At 41.0% G+C, this 13819-nt stretch overlaps 1 protein-coding gene across 1 annotated transcript in view; it reads right to left on the bottom strand.

Annotated features, from left to right (window-relative positions):
* The window catches only part of piezo1 (piezo type mechanosensitive ion channel component 1 (Er blood group)), a 79293-nt gene that overhangs the window by 42178 nt on the left and 23296 nt on the right, over positions 1–13819 (bottom strand). Inside the window, exons 4-6 of the mRNA XM_061087090.1 lie at positions 3462–3627; positions 2925–3066; positions 131–431 (exon numbers count right to left, since the gene is read on the bottom strand). Coding sequence (XP_060943073.1) covers positions 131–431; positions 2925–3066; positions 3462–3627 — 609 coding nt within the window. The remainder of the gene's footprint in view (positions 1–130; positions 432–2924; positions 3067–3461; positions 3628–13819) is intronic.

Genomic DNA, 13819 nt, shown 5'->3' with positions numbered 1-13819 from the left:
ACTACACAACAGTCTTTAGTGACCCTCTGTCTCTGGACATGACTCAGAATGCCAAAACAGATCTAAACCTAAAGATTAACCAAATACCAATGTCTGAACTGTACTCAAGCTTCTTTCAGCTTTTTCTCACCAGCCAGTGCCAGCAGGCTGATGGCCAAGATTCTGCCCAGGTCCCGAAGAATTTTCCGAACTATGACCTTCAGCCGTTCAGCCATCTGCTTGGCTCTGGTTGCTGTGGAAACCTCCTCAGGGTCAGCAGGTAATGATCTCCCTTCATCATCTTCATCATCTTCATCAGCTTCATCATCTTCATCTCCCGATGTCTCTTCTTCCTCCTCCTCCTTCTCATCATCATCAACATCATCATCATCATCATCATCATCATCATCATCATCACCTTCTGGGGTTTTATCTGTTGAATCATCTTCTAACTAAGGTGGGAAAGGGATCAAATTAAAAGTTTAAAAAGTTATAGTTAATGAATAACAGTATAGTCACACATAAAATTACAGCGTTGCAAATTTTCTTCAATTACTGTTTATTATTTCTGTTATCTTTACCTGCACTAAGTCATCTTTCCTAGTACATAGTAGTCTTCACAAGCAGAGGCAAGATGATAAGATTACAAATAATCTAGGGGGACTCTGATGTCTATAATGTGATAAATCATGAAGTACTAAATCAGACAGGGGTCAGTAGTTGGCTTGGGGACCATCTGACTTCTATAAATATGCTACATTGTTAATTCTGCCATGTGAAAGTCTGGAAACCATCAAAGGTATACTCTGCCTCTTGCATTTGGTCAGGTGCTTTTATAGCCATAGGTGTTGACCAGATGATTTTCCAGTATTCACATTACTTTTTTCTTTATATCTGGTCTCCACCACCTAGTGAGGAAAATATGTGGCTTTTTACCTGCTCGATGCTCCACTATGGCTGCCAGTAAGTCTTAGCTGATTAATTAAAGGAGGCTTAAAAATATAAAACTGTTAGAGAAGCTTTAAACATCATACTTGTAACTTGTCAGTTCCAGCAGGCCCCATGAATCCTGCAAAGTTTGACCAATAGTCATAGTTTCCTGTGAGTTTCATTAATCATAGGAGCCCCCCCCCCCTGCAAAATATTGATCGAGGCATGTGTAATTTATAACATTTACATCCTTGTTTCTCGTTGAGAAGATGCAAAAATGTGTGACATAAGCATACCACATTTACCAAAAAAAAAAAAATGCTGAAGGATGGAAAGGAAAAACACAAAGGAAAATCTAATTCAGATTGCAAAGATATAGACTGATGAAGTAACTTAAGGAAAGGCAGTGGGGTCAGCCAACATGAAGATTCATCCTCAGTGGATCATTAACAACACATATCATGATAAATCATCATTTGTTGTCATTAGCTTGTCATGGACCACAGTCAAGGGTCATTTGTGACCTGACAATTGAACCCAATGAATACCCACAGGAAATATCATAGAAACCTGTAGCCAGTAGTTCTTGAGATATCTTGCTCTGGAGGTGTTGGATACACCAATCAACTAACATACTGATATTGGAATCATTAGAGACCCTGCTCTTCACAAGGCAAAAACAGTAGGGACCACAGGTTTATCACATAAACATGAAAAACTCAAAACCATTGTCTCCATCTTTCCTGCCCTACATCTCTCTATTTTTTTTTTGGGTCGGTTGCCGTGGAGACAGAAACAATGAATGAGAGAAGGTAAACAGAGAGGTAGAAACCCACATAGTCTGAAAGAGGGCCGGGGAAGAATGAAGATAAATTATAGTCCTTAAAATAACAGGAAGGACAAATTGTAATAATTAGAGCAATGTCTAAACCCTGTGTCCTACAAGGAATTTGTTAAAGATAGAAGACAGACAGCATACAGGATACAGGTGTGTGTTAGCAAGATAAGAACAATTTAGAGCAATCTATCTCTTATCATTCCTAGTGCCTGTCTCTGCCTCACTCTGTCAATCAACCGAGTGCAGCGTCAGGCCCCCATAAAGGCAAACACATGAAGCAACACAAGACAAATGGGTCATTCAGTCTCAAACCATCAAACTTTTCGGCTGCACTAAACCCAACTAATTCTCTCTTTTCCCAAGTCTAAAACAGAGGTATCAGCACAAATCTTTGCCTACCTGAAAAATCAAGACCGAGCCCCGACCTTACTATCACCATGGACAACTCTGTTGTAGCCCTTACCCAGACCGCAAGGAGCCTGGGTATGACACTCGACAGTCAACTTTCCCTTACTGCCAACATTGCTGCTACAACCCGATCGTGTAGATACATGCTGCACAACATCAGGAAAATACGTCCCTTTCTCACACAGAGGGCGGCCCAGGTTCTGGTCCAGGCTCTGGTCATCTCACTCCTAGACTACTGCAACTCCCTCCTGGCAGGTCTACCTTCGAGTGTCATCCAACCTCTGCACTTATCTAGAATGCAGCAGCTCCAAACGAATTGGGACCAGTCTACATCCAGGACATGGTCAAACCTTACACCCCACTCCGCTCTGCATCAGCCAATCAGCTTGCGGCTCCCTCACTGTGAGCTAGCCACTCAACAAAATCACGTCTGTTTGCAGAAAGTCTACACATCTTCTGCCGCAGACTCAAGACCAATCCCTTCCTTCTACACCTTGTTTAAGAAGATGATGTAAATTCCGGTGTTAATATTTATTTTTTTAATAATAAGAAGAATAAATGAAGTTTAGCTCTAGGTATTTTGCACTTAACTTAGGTCGGTTGAAGCACTTGTAGTTTGGCTTTTTGAAGCTAATGTACTTACATGATTGTTCTGGGGTTTTTTCTCTCATGGTTGAATGCACTTATTGTAAGTCGCTCTGGATAAAAGCATCAGATAAATGCAACAATAATAATAACAATAATTACAAACACTCAAACAACTACTCACCGATGTTATATTGGCAGCAGCCACCATTTCTCTGTTTCTGACTAATCTACTGCAGAGGATCACTGTCACCAAGGAAACCACACAAACGCCCAGATCAGGACACAGAAGGCGTAACACACTCCAAGGGTCATCCAAAGGAATCCTACAACATAGAGAACCATGTGGGAAAAGGTCAAGGCGGTCAAACATTTTACCTAGAGCACATACAACTTTAAATCTTGGTACTTCATAAAATACCCAGATTTTCCACGGAATAAGTCTCTAAATGCTGCTTTTCACAATGTTTTTTGTTATCAGAACTGTATTTTGTATTACATTAGTAATACTGCTGTTTAGTTTATGTTCTTCAGCTGACGTGTGTCTGTTACGTTTATTCTGTGTATCTGCTCTAATTTGATGTTACTTGAAATATGACCCTTTTGCACCACTGCAGACTATTATCTGGAGTTACACCCTTTCCCCCCATCACTGCTCCTACCACCAATGAGAGCTGCATGAATAAGTGGAGCTACACTTAATCAAACACAAGTTACATACCTGGATACACCTATATGTCTGGTAATGGTGTCCCATTGTGAACAGTTATCGCCTAAGCCAATGTTGAGTGGAGGGTACGTGTACAGGACTGTCTGAAAGCAGATATGAGCCAGTAGAAATAGAAGACTGGTACAGAACACTGCTCTTATAAAACGACCAGTGTGACCTGGAAGACAAAAGGACAAGGGAGAAAAGTGATGTGAATCAAACATGTGTAAACATCATTTTAATGTACAAGACAAAATAATTAGAAGAATATCATTTCACTTAAACACACTATAGTGCCAAAAGGAACACAAAGGAACACATGTGGCGTTTTGATTGATCCATTGTACCCAGAGTCAGAAAAGACAGTGGTATGTTTCTCAGCACAAAGACTGGAAGCAAACTGTTTACATGGCTTCATCAAAAGTAAATAATTTACCCTTCAACAACTTAAAGGACCTGTAGAAATTCTTAAATTATTCTCTATCTCTCTGTGATGTAGGTTTTCTCCTCTAGGCTCATCATATCTTGAGATGCAAGTTCCTGGAAGCATTTAATACAACAAACTTCTTGTCTCGACTTGACTGGGACCACATCAAGTACAGTCACACTGTTTCCCTAGATACCAAATTGAAGTAAGCTGGCTTAACAATGCTAAGGAGAAAGACTGGGACTGTAGCAGAATTAGACAATAGATTCAGTGCTTATTTTTCTTTGGTGAGCTCAGACAGTGAAGAACTGCCAGATTTGCATGATGTAAATAAGAGGTTTTCAAAGTTTTCTCCAAGGGGCCCAAACAAGATTCTGTAGAGGCTCAGAATGGCCATCAAAAAAAATTAAATACGTTATCAAGAGGAGATCATCTCACACACAATGGGTGTGAGATGGTACTTTAAAGGGATAGTTCACCAAGAAATGTAAATTCACTGATTATCTACTCACCCCTATGTCGAGGGGCGGTGGGTGAAGTTTTTGAGTCCACAAAACACTTTGGGGTTTCAGGGGTAAACAGTATAGCTGAAAGGTCCACCAGAAGTGGCTTAGCTACTGGTAGTTGGCATTTCAGACGGTCGGTGATTGCACCTTGTCAGAAGATATCAGCGGATATTTAGGCTTAAAACTTGATGTATGTGACCTTGCTTAGAGTTGAATATGAATGTCGGGGCTTGTGGACACTTGGATGACACCACACCAGCAGTATGGAGGCATGTTGTGTTTTTTTCTGTTGTTTTATTGCATCTGAAGAAGGACTCACCATTGACTTCAATTGTATTGGATTCTGCTCTAGCAAAGTTTACCCCTGAGACTCCAGAAGTGTTTTGTGGACTCAAACACTTCACCCACCATCGGCATAGTGGTGAGTAGATAATGAGTGAATTTTAATTTTTGGATGCACTATCCCTTTAAATCACATTCAAGAAAAACAAACATATTTTGTGAGGCCACCTTGACCTTGACCTTTCACCTTTGGCTAACAAAATCAAACGATTTAATCGTTGAGTCCAAGTTAATAGCTGTGCCAAATGTGAAAGGATTTCTTCATGGGGTTCCAGAGACACCAGGTCATCCTTGAGTCCAAGTGAATATTTGTAGGAAATTAGAAAAAATTCCCTCAAGGCATTCTTGAGATATCGTGTTCAGTGGAATGGGACGAACGGACGGACACATGGACGGACAACCCGAAAACATAATGTCTCTCGCTAATGCAGAGGCATAGACATTCTACAGAAGATAAAACTAGACCAGCTTCGCAATTGTCATTTTTGCTTTTAAAATGACTTCCACATGATCAACATAGTTGCTGATAAATCTTGTGTTAACTTAACAAATTCAAAGAAATTATTCATCATTTCAAATGATGTCACGTGAAAGAGGTGCTCCTTATTAACAGGTAGGGCACCACTTGGCTTCGAGTTGATGCTGACTGAGAACAGAGTATGTCTGGTCACAGTGGTGCAGTCACAGCAGCTTCCCCTGCCACTGTTTGTATTTCCAGCCCCGGCCTTCTGGGTGGAAAACACCCCAACACCAAGTTACAACCATTCTTTTATGTGTGTTTGTGTGTTTGTGTGTGTGTGTGTGTGTGTGTGTGTGTGTGTGTGTGTGTGTGTGTGAGTGTGTGTGTGTGTGTGTGTGTGTGTGTGTGTGTGTGTGTGTGTGTGTGTGTGTGTGTGTGTGTGTGTGACTCAGTGTTACTAAACAGAACCGTAGCTTTAATGGTTTTCTCAGGAGGCAACATGTAGTATTGGCTAATTGTCTGTTTGTGGTCCTTTTTTATATCTCTACCTTTGCATATATATGTCTATTTTTCTTTGAAAAAGACCAGAGCAGCAGCAGTGTGACCAAAATTTGTAGAAAAACCACGAGGTAGCACTTTTTGACATCACCTTTTCCCTTATGAAGCTCATTGAAGTTCACTCAGGAAGACTTTGCCCCCATTCAATCAATCTCAAATCTCTCACTCGTTCTATGCTTATTGATCAGATGATTGTGGACGTTTCTAAATGGCCAACCAGATTCTGCCAGTCTCTTCCAACCAATCATACGGCTGCTGACAAACTTTTAATCTCTCTTCCGCAATCAGCCATCATTTAGTGACGCACATAACCCACCTCCACCCCAATCTACTCCAGTCTTCAGCAGAATCATCATCACCTCATCTGGATCCTCAACCTCAACTGATCGTGATCATATTGATGGATCCTGTATCGTGTTGGCAGCTGATTGTGGATGGTGGTGGTGGACCATGATCGATGTGGACTATTATTTTTAACAAGTTTGCTTGATATACAATATGCCTACTCACATACTCTACAATTACTGACAATAACTCCTCAATTCATTAACTTTCTATTTTGTTACATTCTGTTTATTCTATTCTTTCTGATGTTCTCCATTACACGTGGCATCTATTGCACTTCTGTCTGTCCCAGGAGAGGGATCCCTCACATGTGGCTCACTCTGAGGTTTTTACATTTAGTTTTTTTGGTAGTTTTTCATCTCTTGTTGAGGGTTAAAAGAGGATGTCATACCTTGTTAAGCCCTGTGAGACAAATTGTGACTTGTGAATATTGGCTATACAAATACAATTTCATTGATTGATTGATTGAACCACCACCAGTGTATAGAATCCCTTAATTCCGATCTTCGTTGAATCGAAGTCTCTCCTGATTGAAACCTTGTAAGTCGTTAGACATTTAGTATAGAAGACAGAGCTGAGCTGCCACAAGCAGAACAAACATCTGCTTAAGCCATTTTCTTAATGACACAACATTTCACCAGCCTTTTGTTTTAAGTCAATTTAATAATAGAGATCTCCTAACTTCTCATGGGATACATGATTACGTTCAGTTCATCACATTCAGTTCATCACGTTCATCTCAGGCACACTGATGCAAAAAAAAGAAATGGGATTCTGTTTCCTGTGTATTTGTGACAAAGAGAGAGGCGTTTCCCTTCAGTCTAGTGTCCCAAAAGCACACATGATTTAGGCAGCTGCAGACAACATGAGATTGGCAAACCATTTTCCGTCCATTAGCTACTGTTTATCCTGTTATCCTCTGCAGGCTCACAGATGGAGCTCGGATGAGTCACACGACCAACACAGAGTGATAGTATTCATACTCACATTCACAACAATGGGATGCTTAGAGTGTCCTATTTAGCAGAGCTGAATGTCTTTATGCCATGATGCTGCCCTACATGTGTTCTTCTGTGCTTCTATAGTATACTTGTTCACTCATTATCAAGGACTAAATGCCAAACCACAGTAACAGATATTATATTGACCCTTCAGATATTCTTTTTTTTAACCTTCAGAGACCAACCAAAAAAGCAGAGCACTCACTATATATTGTAAATGCATATCAGAGTTTTGGAACAATAACTAGTTCTGTATATGAGGATTCTGTGCATGACAGGACAGGACTGTTAGAGACAGAGCCAGAGCCAATAATGACGCTCCACAGCCCCTGTTCCTCCTCGCATTGGTTGCAGCAGTGGGGTGCTGGAAAACAAAATTATCAAAGAAGAAGACCATTCTCACAGACTCTAAGGAGAGAGAGAGGAGAGAGAGACCAGGAACAGTTATGCACCATCAGGTTTAAGCTCTCTCTGACTAGTTGTTATAATAAATGATCAATTAGTCCCATAGGGCTTAACAAGGTTTGACATCTTCTGTCCTTAACTCTCAACAAGAGTGAGGAAAAACTATCCAAAAGTAAACCTATTTACAAGGGGCGAAAAAACGTAGAAACCTCAGAGAGAGCCACATGTGAGGGATCCCTCTCAATGTTTATTCCTCCTTTCTATAATTGTCTTTTATTAGATATGATGTTTAGAATTCTGTGTTCTATTTTACTAAAACCATGGAAAGTTTCCAATATAAGCAGCAAGAGTCTTGATCTTCTATTACCCTATAAAATGTTTATGAAAGCCTGTTAGCAGACACAAAGCAGACACCTCTGCACTGTGAGCTTATATTAACAATGACTGAGCCTTCAAGAGCTTGAGCAGTCTTGCTCCAGTTGGCCTTGAATCCTATTTAGCAAACATGAAAAACAACTATTCCACAAGCTGGCAGCATGCCCTACTATCTCAGTCATCATCATGTCTGACACTGTCGTTTATCTCAGTGTCTGAAGGTACACACAGTCTCTTACATTACTGTATTACACAGCATGGGGGGCAGTGTTTGGTCATGGCCCTCATGTAATGACTTCCCACAGGTTTCAGAGTGGCAGACCAAGTGTGGAGACACAGTGGTCTGTCAGTGTGTCTGAGCTGTGAAAGCAGAGGGTGGGGGAGAGGGTTGATCTCACTGAGGCAGAACAAAACATGCATTTCATTTGTGTTACTCCTACAGCATTATGTTTATACGCAAGTCTTCATGTTGGATCATTATAGAGTTGCTGCATGTCTGACCTTCTCAGAGTGACTGCTTTTGTAACTTCTATGATACGAGGCCAACATGTTTAACTGACATTATACTTATGAGGTGCGTTCTGGTTGAACAAGAGACATTTGGTGCACCATGATATCATGTTGTTTCTTCATCAATCAAAGGGCCGTCATATCTTCTGTCCACTTGGGGCTTTATGGTACCGGTTCTTGTTCTTTTTTTATGTTGGTATGGTATGAAATGTGTATGTAATGCTTTACATATTGTGTCTTTTTCTTTGTTTTAACTTTTCCTATAGACAAAGTGGATTGGCACTATACATTGTATTGTATCATAATACAATGACAATAAAGGCTTTCCATTCTATTCACAACCCATTTAATGATGGAGATTTACAGTAGGCTAGATGATGAACACACAGTGTTTGACACAACTACAAATACCGCACACAGATGTATGATTCTGCCATGCGCAGTTTCTGCCTAAATATATTATTTCTTCCAGATAAATATAAGGTCACATGACTTTGACCACCGAAATCTGAAAAGTCTATATCTTTGAGTCCAAGTAAAATCTGATCAGGGACTGAAAATCCCTCAATCAAATTCACAGTGACCTTAACCTTTGACCTTGGACCATCAACATCTAGCGTTCTAGAACAGGGTCAGCAGCATTTCTACAACTCTACTTTTTAGGAGCTGGAAAACTGTGTGGATACCAGATGGAAAAATAGCAACAGTAATACGTTTTAAAACAAACATTTATCAAGGTGGACGTAGCCAAATATTTCTTTGTCACGGTACTTTGTCACCTTGGTGTGATCATCAGCAGGAGATTGAAGTATCTTTTAATCTGTTAAGTTTACCCAGAGTTATACCCACTTCACACAGTATGACTTATTAAAATTCAGGGACCTGATGATCTAATTAGGATCAAACCTTTTTTTTAATACATTCTGATGTAACTATTTATTCAGTGATGCTGCTTTGTAAATAGCCCCACACATGTGCTTGTAATTATACCCATTCAGTCATTGAAACTCTATTTTGAAGTCAGAGGCAGCCCCGCATTTCTGAACTGCAGTCATGTATAATGGAAACCTGGCAGGCAGTGAGATTTTAGCACAAGTTCACAACACTGGTACCAAAGATTTGTTGGTGGGTTAGGGGGTTTAACCCAGCAAATGTTAGAAATGCTACATTTAGTTAATTTGTCATCTTTTAAAAATGTTGGTGAAAAATAAATTTTGATCACTAAGTTTATAAATAATTCTCCTCTGAGGACCATGACCATGACTCTTCAAACAATGTGACCAGGAGCTACAGATATATATGTTCTGTTTAACAAAAAATCTCAGACTAACAAAATCCCAAGCCCCTTCTTAAAGTATAACTATAGAGGGATAGAGTCTTTGACATGCTGCATAACGCTATAATTGAATATTTGAAATCATGCCAGGTGTTGAGTAATCTCTAACTCTAAAAACTGTCTCTTAATTCTCCTCAGAGCCCAAAGCGGCTGCTTCCACTTAGTTGCTTGAATTTTTTCCCGTGCTCAATTTATACAACTGTCTGTCTGTGTGTGTGTGTGCGCGCATGTGTGTGTGTTTGCGCACGTGTCAGTGTCTTGGCAGGCCAGAGGGTTTTCCATTGGGGGAATTCCCCTCTGCCCCCCACCCCCAACCCTGCACACCTTTAACTTTACCCAGTCTCCCACTAAAGTGTCTTTAACAGAGACAGACTAGAAAAAGGAGGGAACATGACTTTTGTCCTACCAGCAACTAGGACTAAAGATCGTGATTCCTTTTAGCAAGGATCATTTTCTTGTCAGCATCGAGGGAATATTAGTGGAAACTAATTGCTGGAAAGAATACTGTGTTCTTTGTATCATACATGATATAAATGCCACTGCATGTGTATGCTATATAGAATTTATAACTCTTTCTGATCAATAAACCAGCAAGATTAAGAAAAATCTATATGGTATTATATGACAATCTTCAGGTGACATTTGCAATTTTTAGGTTAAGATAATAATTTAATCAACACAACTATTTCAGATTTTACGAGGTAAAGTAAAGCAGAAGAGACAGTGTGAACACTTGGACGATCTCAAGCAAGCAGCTGTAAACACACAGCCTCCTCTCTGTGGGGTCCAAACTAATGCAGAAATATGTCTCTATTAATAGACAGTGTGAAAGAATCCCATCTTGTTTGACCCCCAGTTATATACTGAGGCATTTTCAAGAATAACACACACACCCCTTACTCTAACCTTAACCATCCAAACTAAATGCCTATCCCTAACCCTAACCTAAACCTAATTCTAATCCTAATCCTAAAACCAAATTTTAATCCTCACACAGCCCTTTGAAAAAGTAAGGGCCGAAGGACCCAAAATGTCCTCAAGTTCCAAAAGTGTCCTCACTCTGTGGGGTCTATGCTTAAAAAGGTAATCTTTAATTAGAGGAACATACATACACATTTCTTTTAGCAGACAGAAAACATAATGTGTTGCTAAAATGTGTGTAAGCAGTACAAAATAGAGCTCGATAGCATGAATGAACAAAACAGTGAAACATCGCTCCAACACACAGTGGACAAATCCCATTTTTCATGTCAACTAAGACTCATGTCAGCACTTATTTAGCTCTCTGTGTTTGAATTACCGGGTGAAAACCTTTACTTCTGCTAAACTCTTAGGAAGGAACAAAGCAGCTACTGTTGACTGACTTGTTGGAGTTGCATGTCTGATGTGTCCTATTACAGCTGTAGGTCCTACAGTTGATGTTATAGCCCTTAACATCCCATCTAGACAGGCAGAACATTTTCTCCATCCTGGTTACCAGTTACACCAATACTGACTGTTGAGGATTTGTTAATGGGCTAATTTTGTGGTATGAACATTCACTCACAAACATACAGGTGAGACATTTATAATTTTTTTTTGTGTTAAAAGATTTTTTTGGAAGAGGACCCATCTGATGATTCCATTATTATGACGACATTTTAACTTATGTTGGTATATATATATATTAGTTGTGTTTTATATATATATGTTCCCTTTTTAATAGAAAAGTCAACTTACATTGATGAAACAAAACACTTCTGTCATACCATCACATATCTCATAAAAACAAGCAACTTCTGTTTATTACACGATGAGTTGGTATTTTTGCTATAAGATGAAAGATCCAGCCATTACATACATTATGATCAATCATAACATCATTGATCTAGAAATGTGGCAGGGTGTTTAATATTTAGGTATGGATGTAAAATACATTTATATTGGTTTTGTGGGTACGGTGTCAGATTATCAATAACTACTCTCATACCAGATTAATTAATCAGCATCAAGGTCCTATCATCTGTCTATAAGCACTGAAGCTCTGACTAACACCTTGACAACATAGTGTACCTTTCTGAATGAGTAAAGTATTTATATAAAGTATCTATTGCTGAGTACATATCCACCCGGAACAGAGAACTGCTGGGATTGCACTGTTTCTTCCATATAAACTCTGTTTAACATGAAACTTTTTATATGCACAAAAACATACTGAATTAACACTCACTACTCTACAAGCTTTCAGGCGGTGTTACACTTTTACTCCACAAAATATATCAGCAAGTGTTTGTACTTTTAGTCCACCGCATTTTTTTCACTGCATTGCAACAAATGTTCACATTGTTTTTATATTTGTAAATGTAATCAATAACGAGAGGGGAGTTGGTCAACTGAGCCAATCAGAGCAGGCAAGTCCATTTAGACCATGCCTCCTGCAGCAGTAGCCCTCATGGTGAAGAAGAAACACCTAAAATGGATTTGCCAAGACTCAGCAATGAAGATGTTGTATTCTCATTAATCTGAAAGCACTTTTACTTGTGTCTTAACACTTTATGTGGTACTTTTACTTGAGTTAACAGAGTACTACCTCCAGGGTGCATCAAAATACAGATTTCCAGCATATTGATCTGTCTGGGTGCTCAAAGTGTTAACAGCCATGCAAAAACAATAAATGCAAACATTTTTGCGATACATGGTGATCTAGAGGTGGAACGGCACACAGTTTAATAGCTAGTATAACTTAGCTATGCCACCTCATCGTTAGCTAATGTTAGCTAGCTAAAGGTTCTAACCCTAACCAGCGGAGAACACACCCTCCCGCAAGTGTAAGAAGACTGGCACCACAGCCTTCATTCCATCAGACATCCTCAGCCGGCCGAGTCTTGTGTCACTGGCTACACGGTTGAAGATCACACCAATGCAGCAGGCTGCCTTCACCAGCGTCCTGATCGAGGAGTCAGGTGGCAATTGGGCAAAGGTCTCCAAATCCTATGCAACAGCAGACCGAGCGCGCCGCCACACGCTGCAGGCTATCAGTGAGGAACAGCACGAGCAGTGGACACCACCTCCCATGTGCACCCTGCATTGGGACAGCAAGTTGATGCCAATGCTCACCAATGTGTGCCAGTTGGAGGAGCGTCTGACAGTGGTGGTCGGAGATGCGGAGCGGCTCAAACTGCTTTGTGTGCCAGCATACATGATGGGAACTAACGAGCTATGCGGAATGATCATCGCCCGGCTGACATGCAAGCTGCTGCAGGGGTGGTGCTGCACCGATCAGGTTGTCAACATGGCATTTGACACCACCGCGTCAAACACTGGCCATCTCACGGCAGCCTGCATTGCCATCCAGCTCTCACTGGGTTGGCCACTGCTCTGTTCCGGGTGCCGGCACCACATCGGCGAGGTGCTCCTCAGCCACATTTTAACTGACCTTAAGGTGGAAACGTCACGCTCGCCAGATGTTACATTGTTTACCTGGTGCCACATAAGGACAGCAGCCCATTGTCCTGCTACATTCCTGACGAGGCCGAACCACCGTTCCTGGGCAAGTTGCGTGCTGAACTTATTGCATGCACTGAAGGAGTGTCTTGTGTATCCGGGTGCAGACGGTGCAGCACACACTCCAGTTACCTTCCAACGGCCAGGAGCACTGCACAAGGGGCGGTGGATGGCCAACCTGCTTTACACTCTCAAGCTGGCCTTGATAGAGCAGCACATTGCATTGCTTCCTCAGGGGACCATCACAACGTGGCAGCAGGTGCGGAAGATTCGGACGTTTGCCAACTTCATTACGCACATCTACGCAACGTGGTGGCTGACCTGTGACACAGCCGTAGATGCCGCATGGAATGACCTCACACTCTACCACCATCTGTGCAAATACAATTCTGTTGACGATCCAGTGTTTCTCTCACTGGATGTAGAGGATTGGGCTGCCAGTGAAGCATTCCAGATGGGTGCTGTGAATGTACGTGCCATCAATGTTGTTAATGACTCTGCCGAGCGTGGTGTCAAGCTCACATCAGACTTCGTGGCAGCAGCCAGGAGTGAGGAACACCTGCAGAATGTGCTGCAGGCAGTTAAGCATGACAGCTCTAAACAGCCAAATCTGCGCCACATC

Source organism: Limanda limanda, chromosome 15 (genome assembly GCF_963576545.1).
Source record: "Limanda limanda chromosome 15, fLimLim1.1, whole genome shotgun sequence".
Taxonomy (NCBI): domain Eukaryota; kingdom Metazoa; phylum Chordata; class Actinopteri; order Pleuronectiformes; family Pleuronectidae; genus Limanda; species Limanda limanda.
Note: the sequence above shows the minus strand (reverse complement) of the source record. Positions and strands in the feature narration are given on the sequence as shown.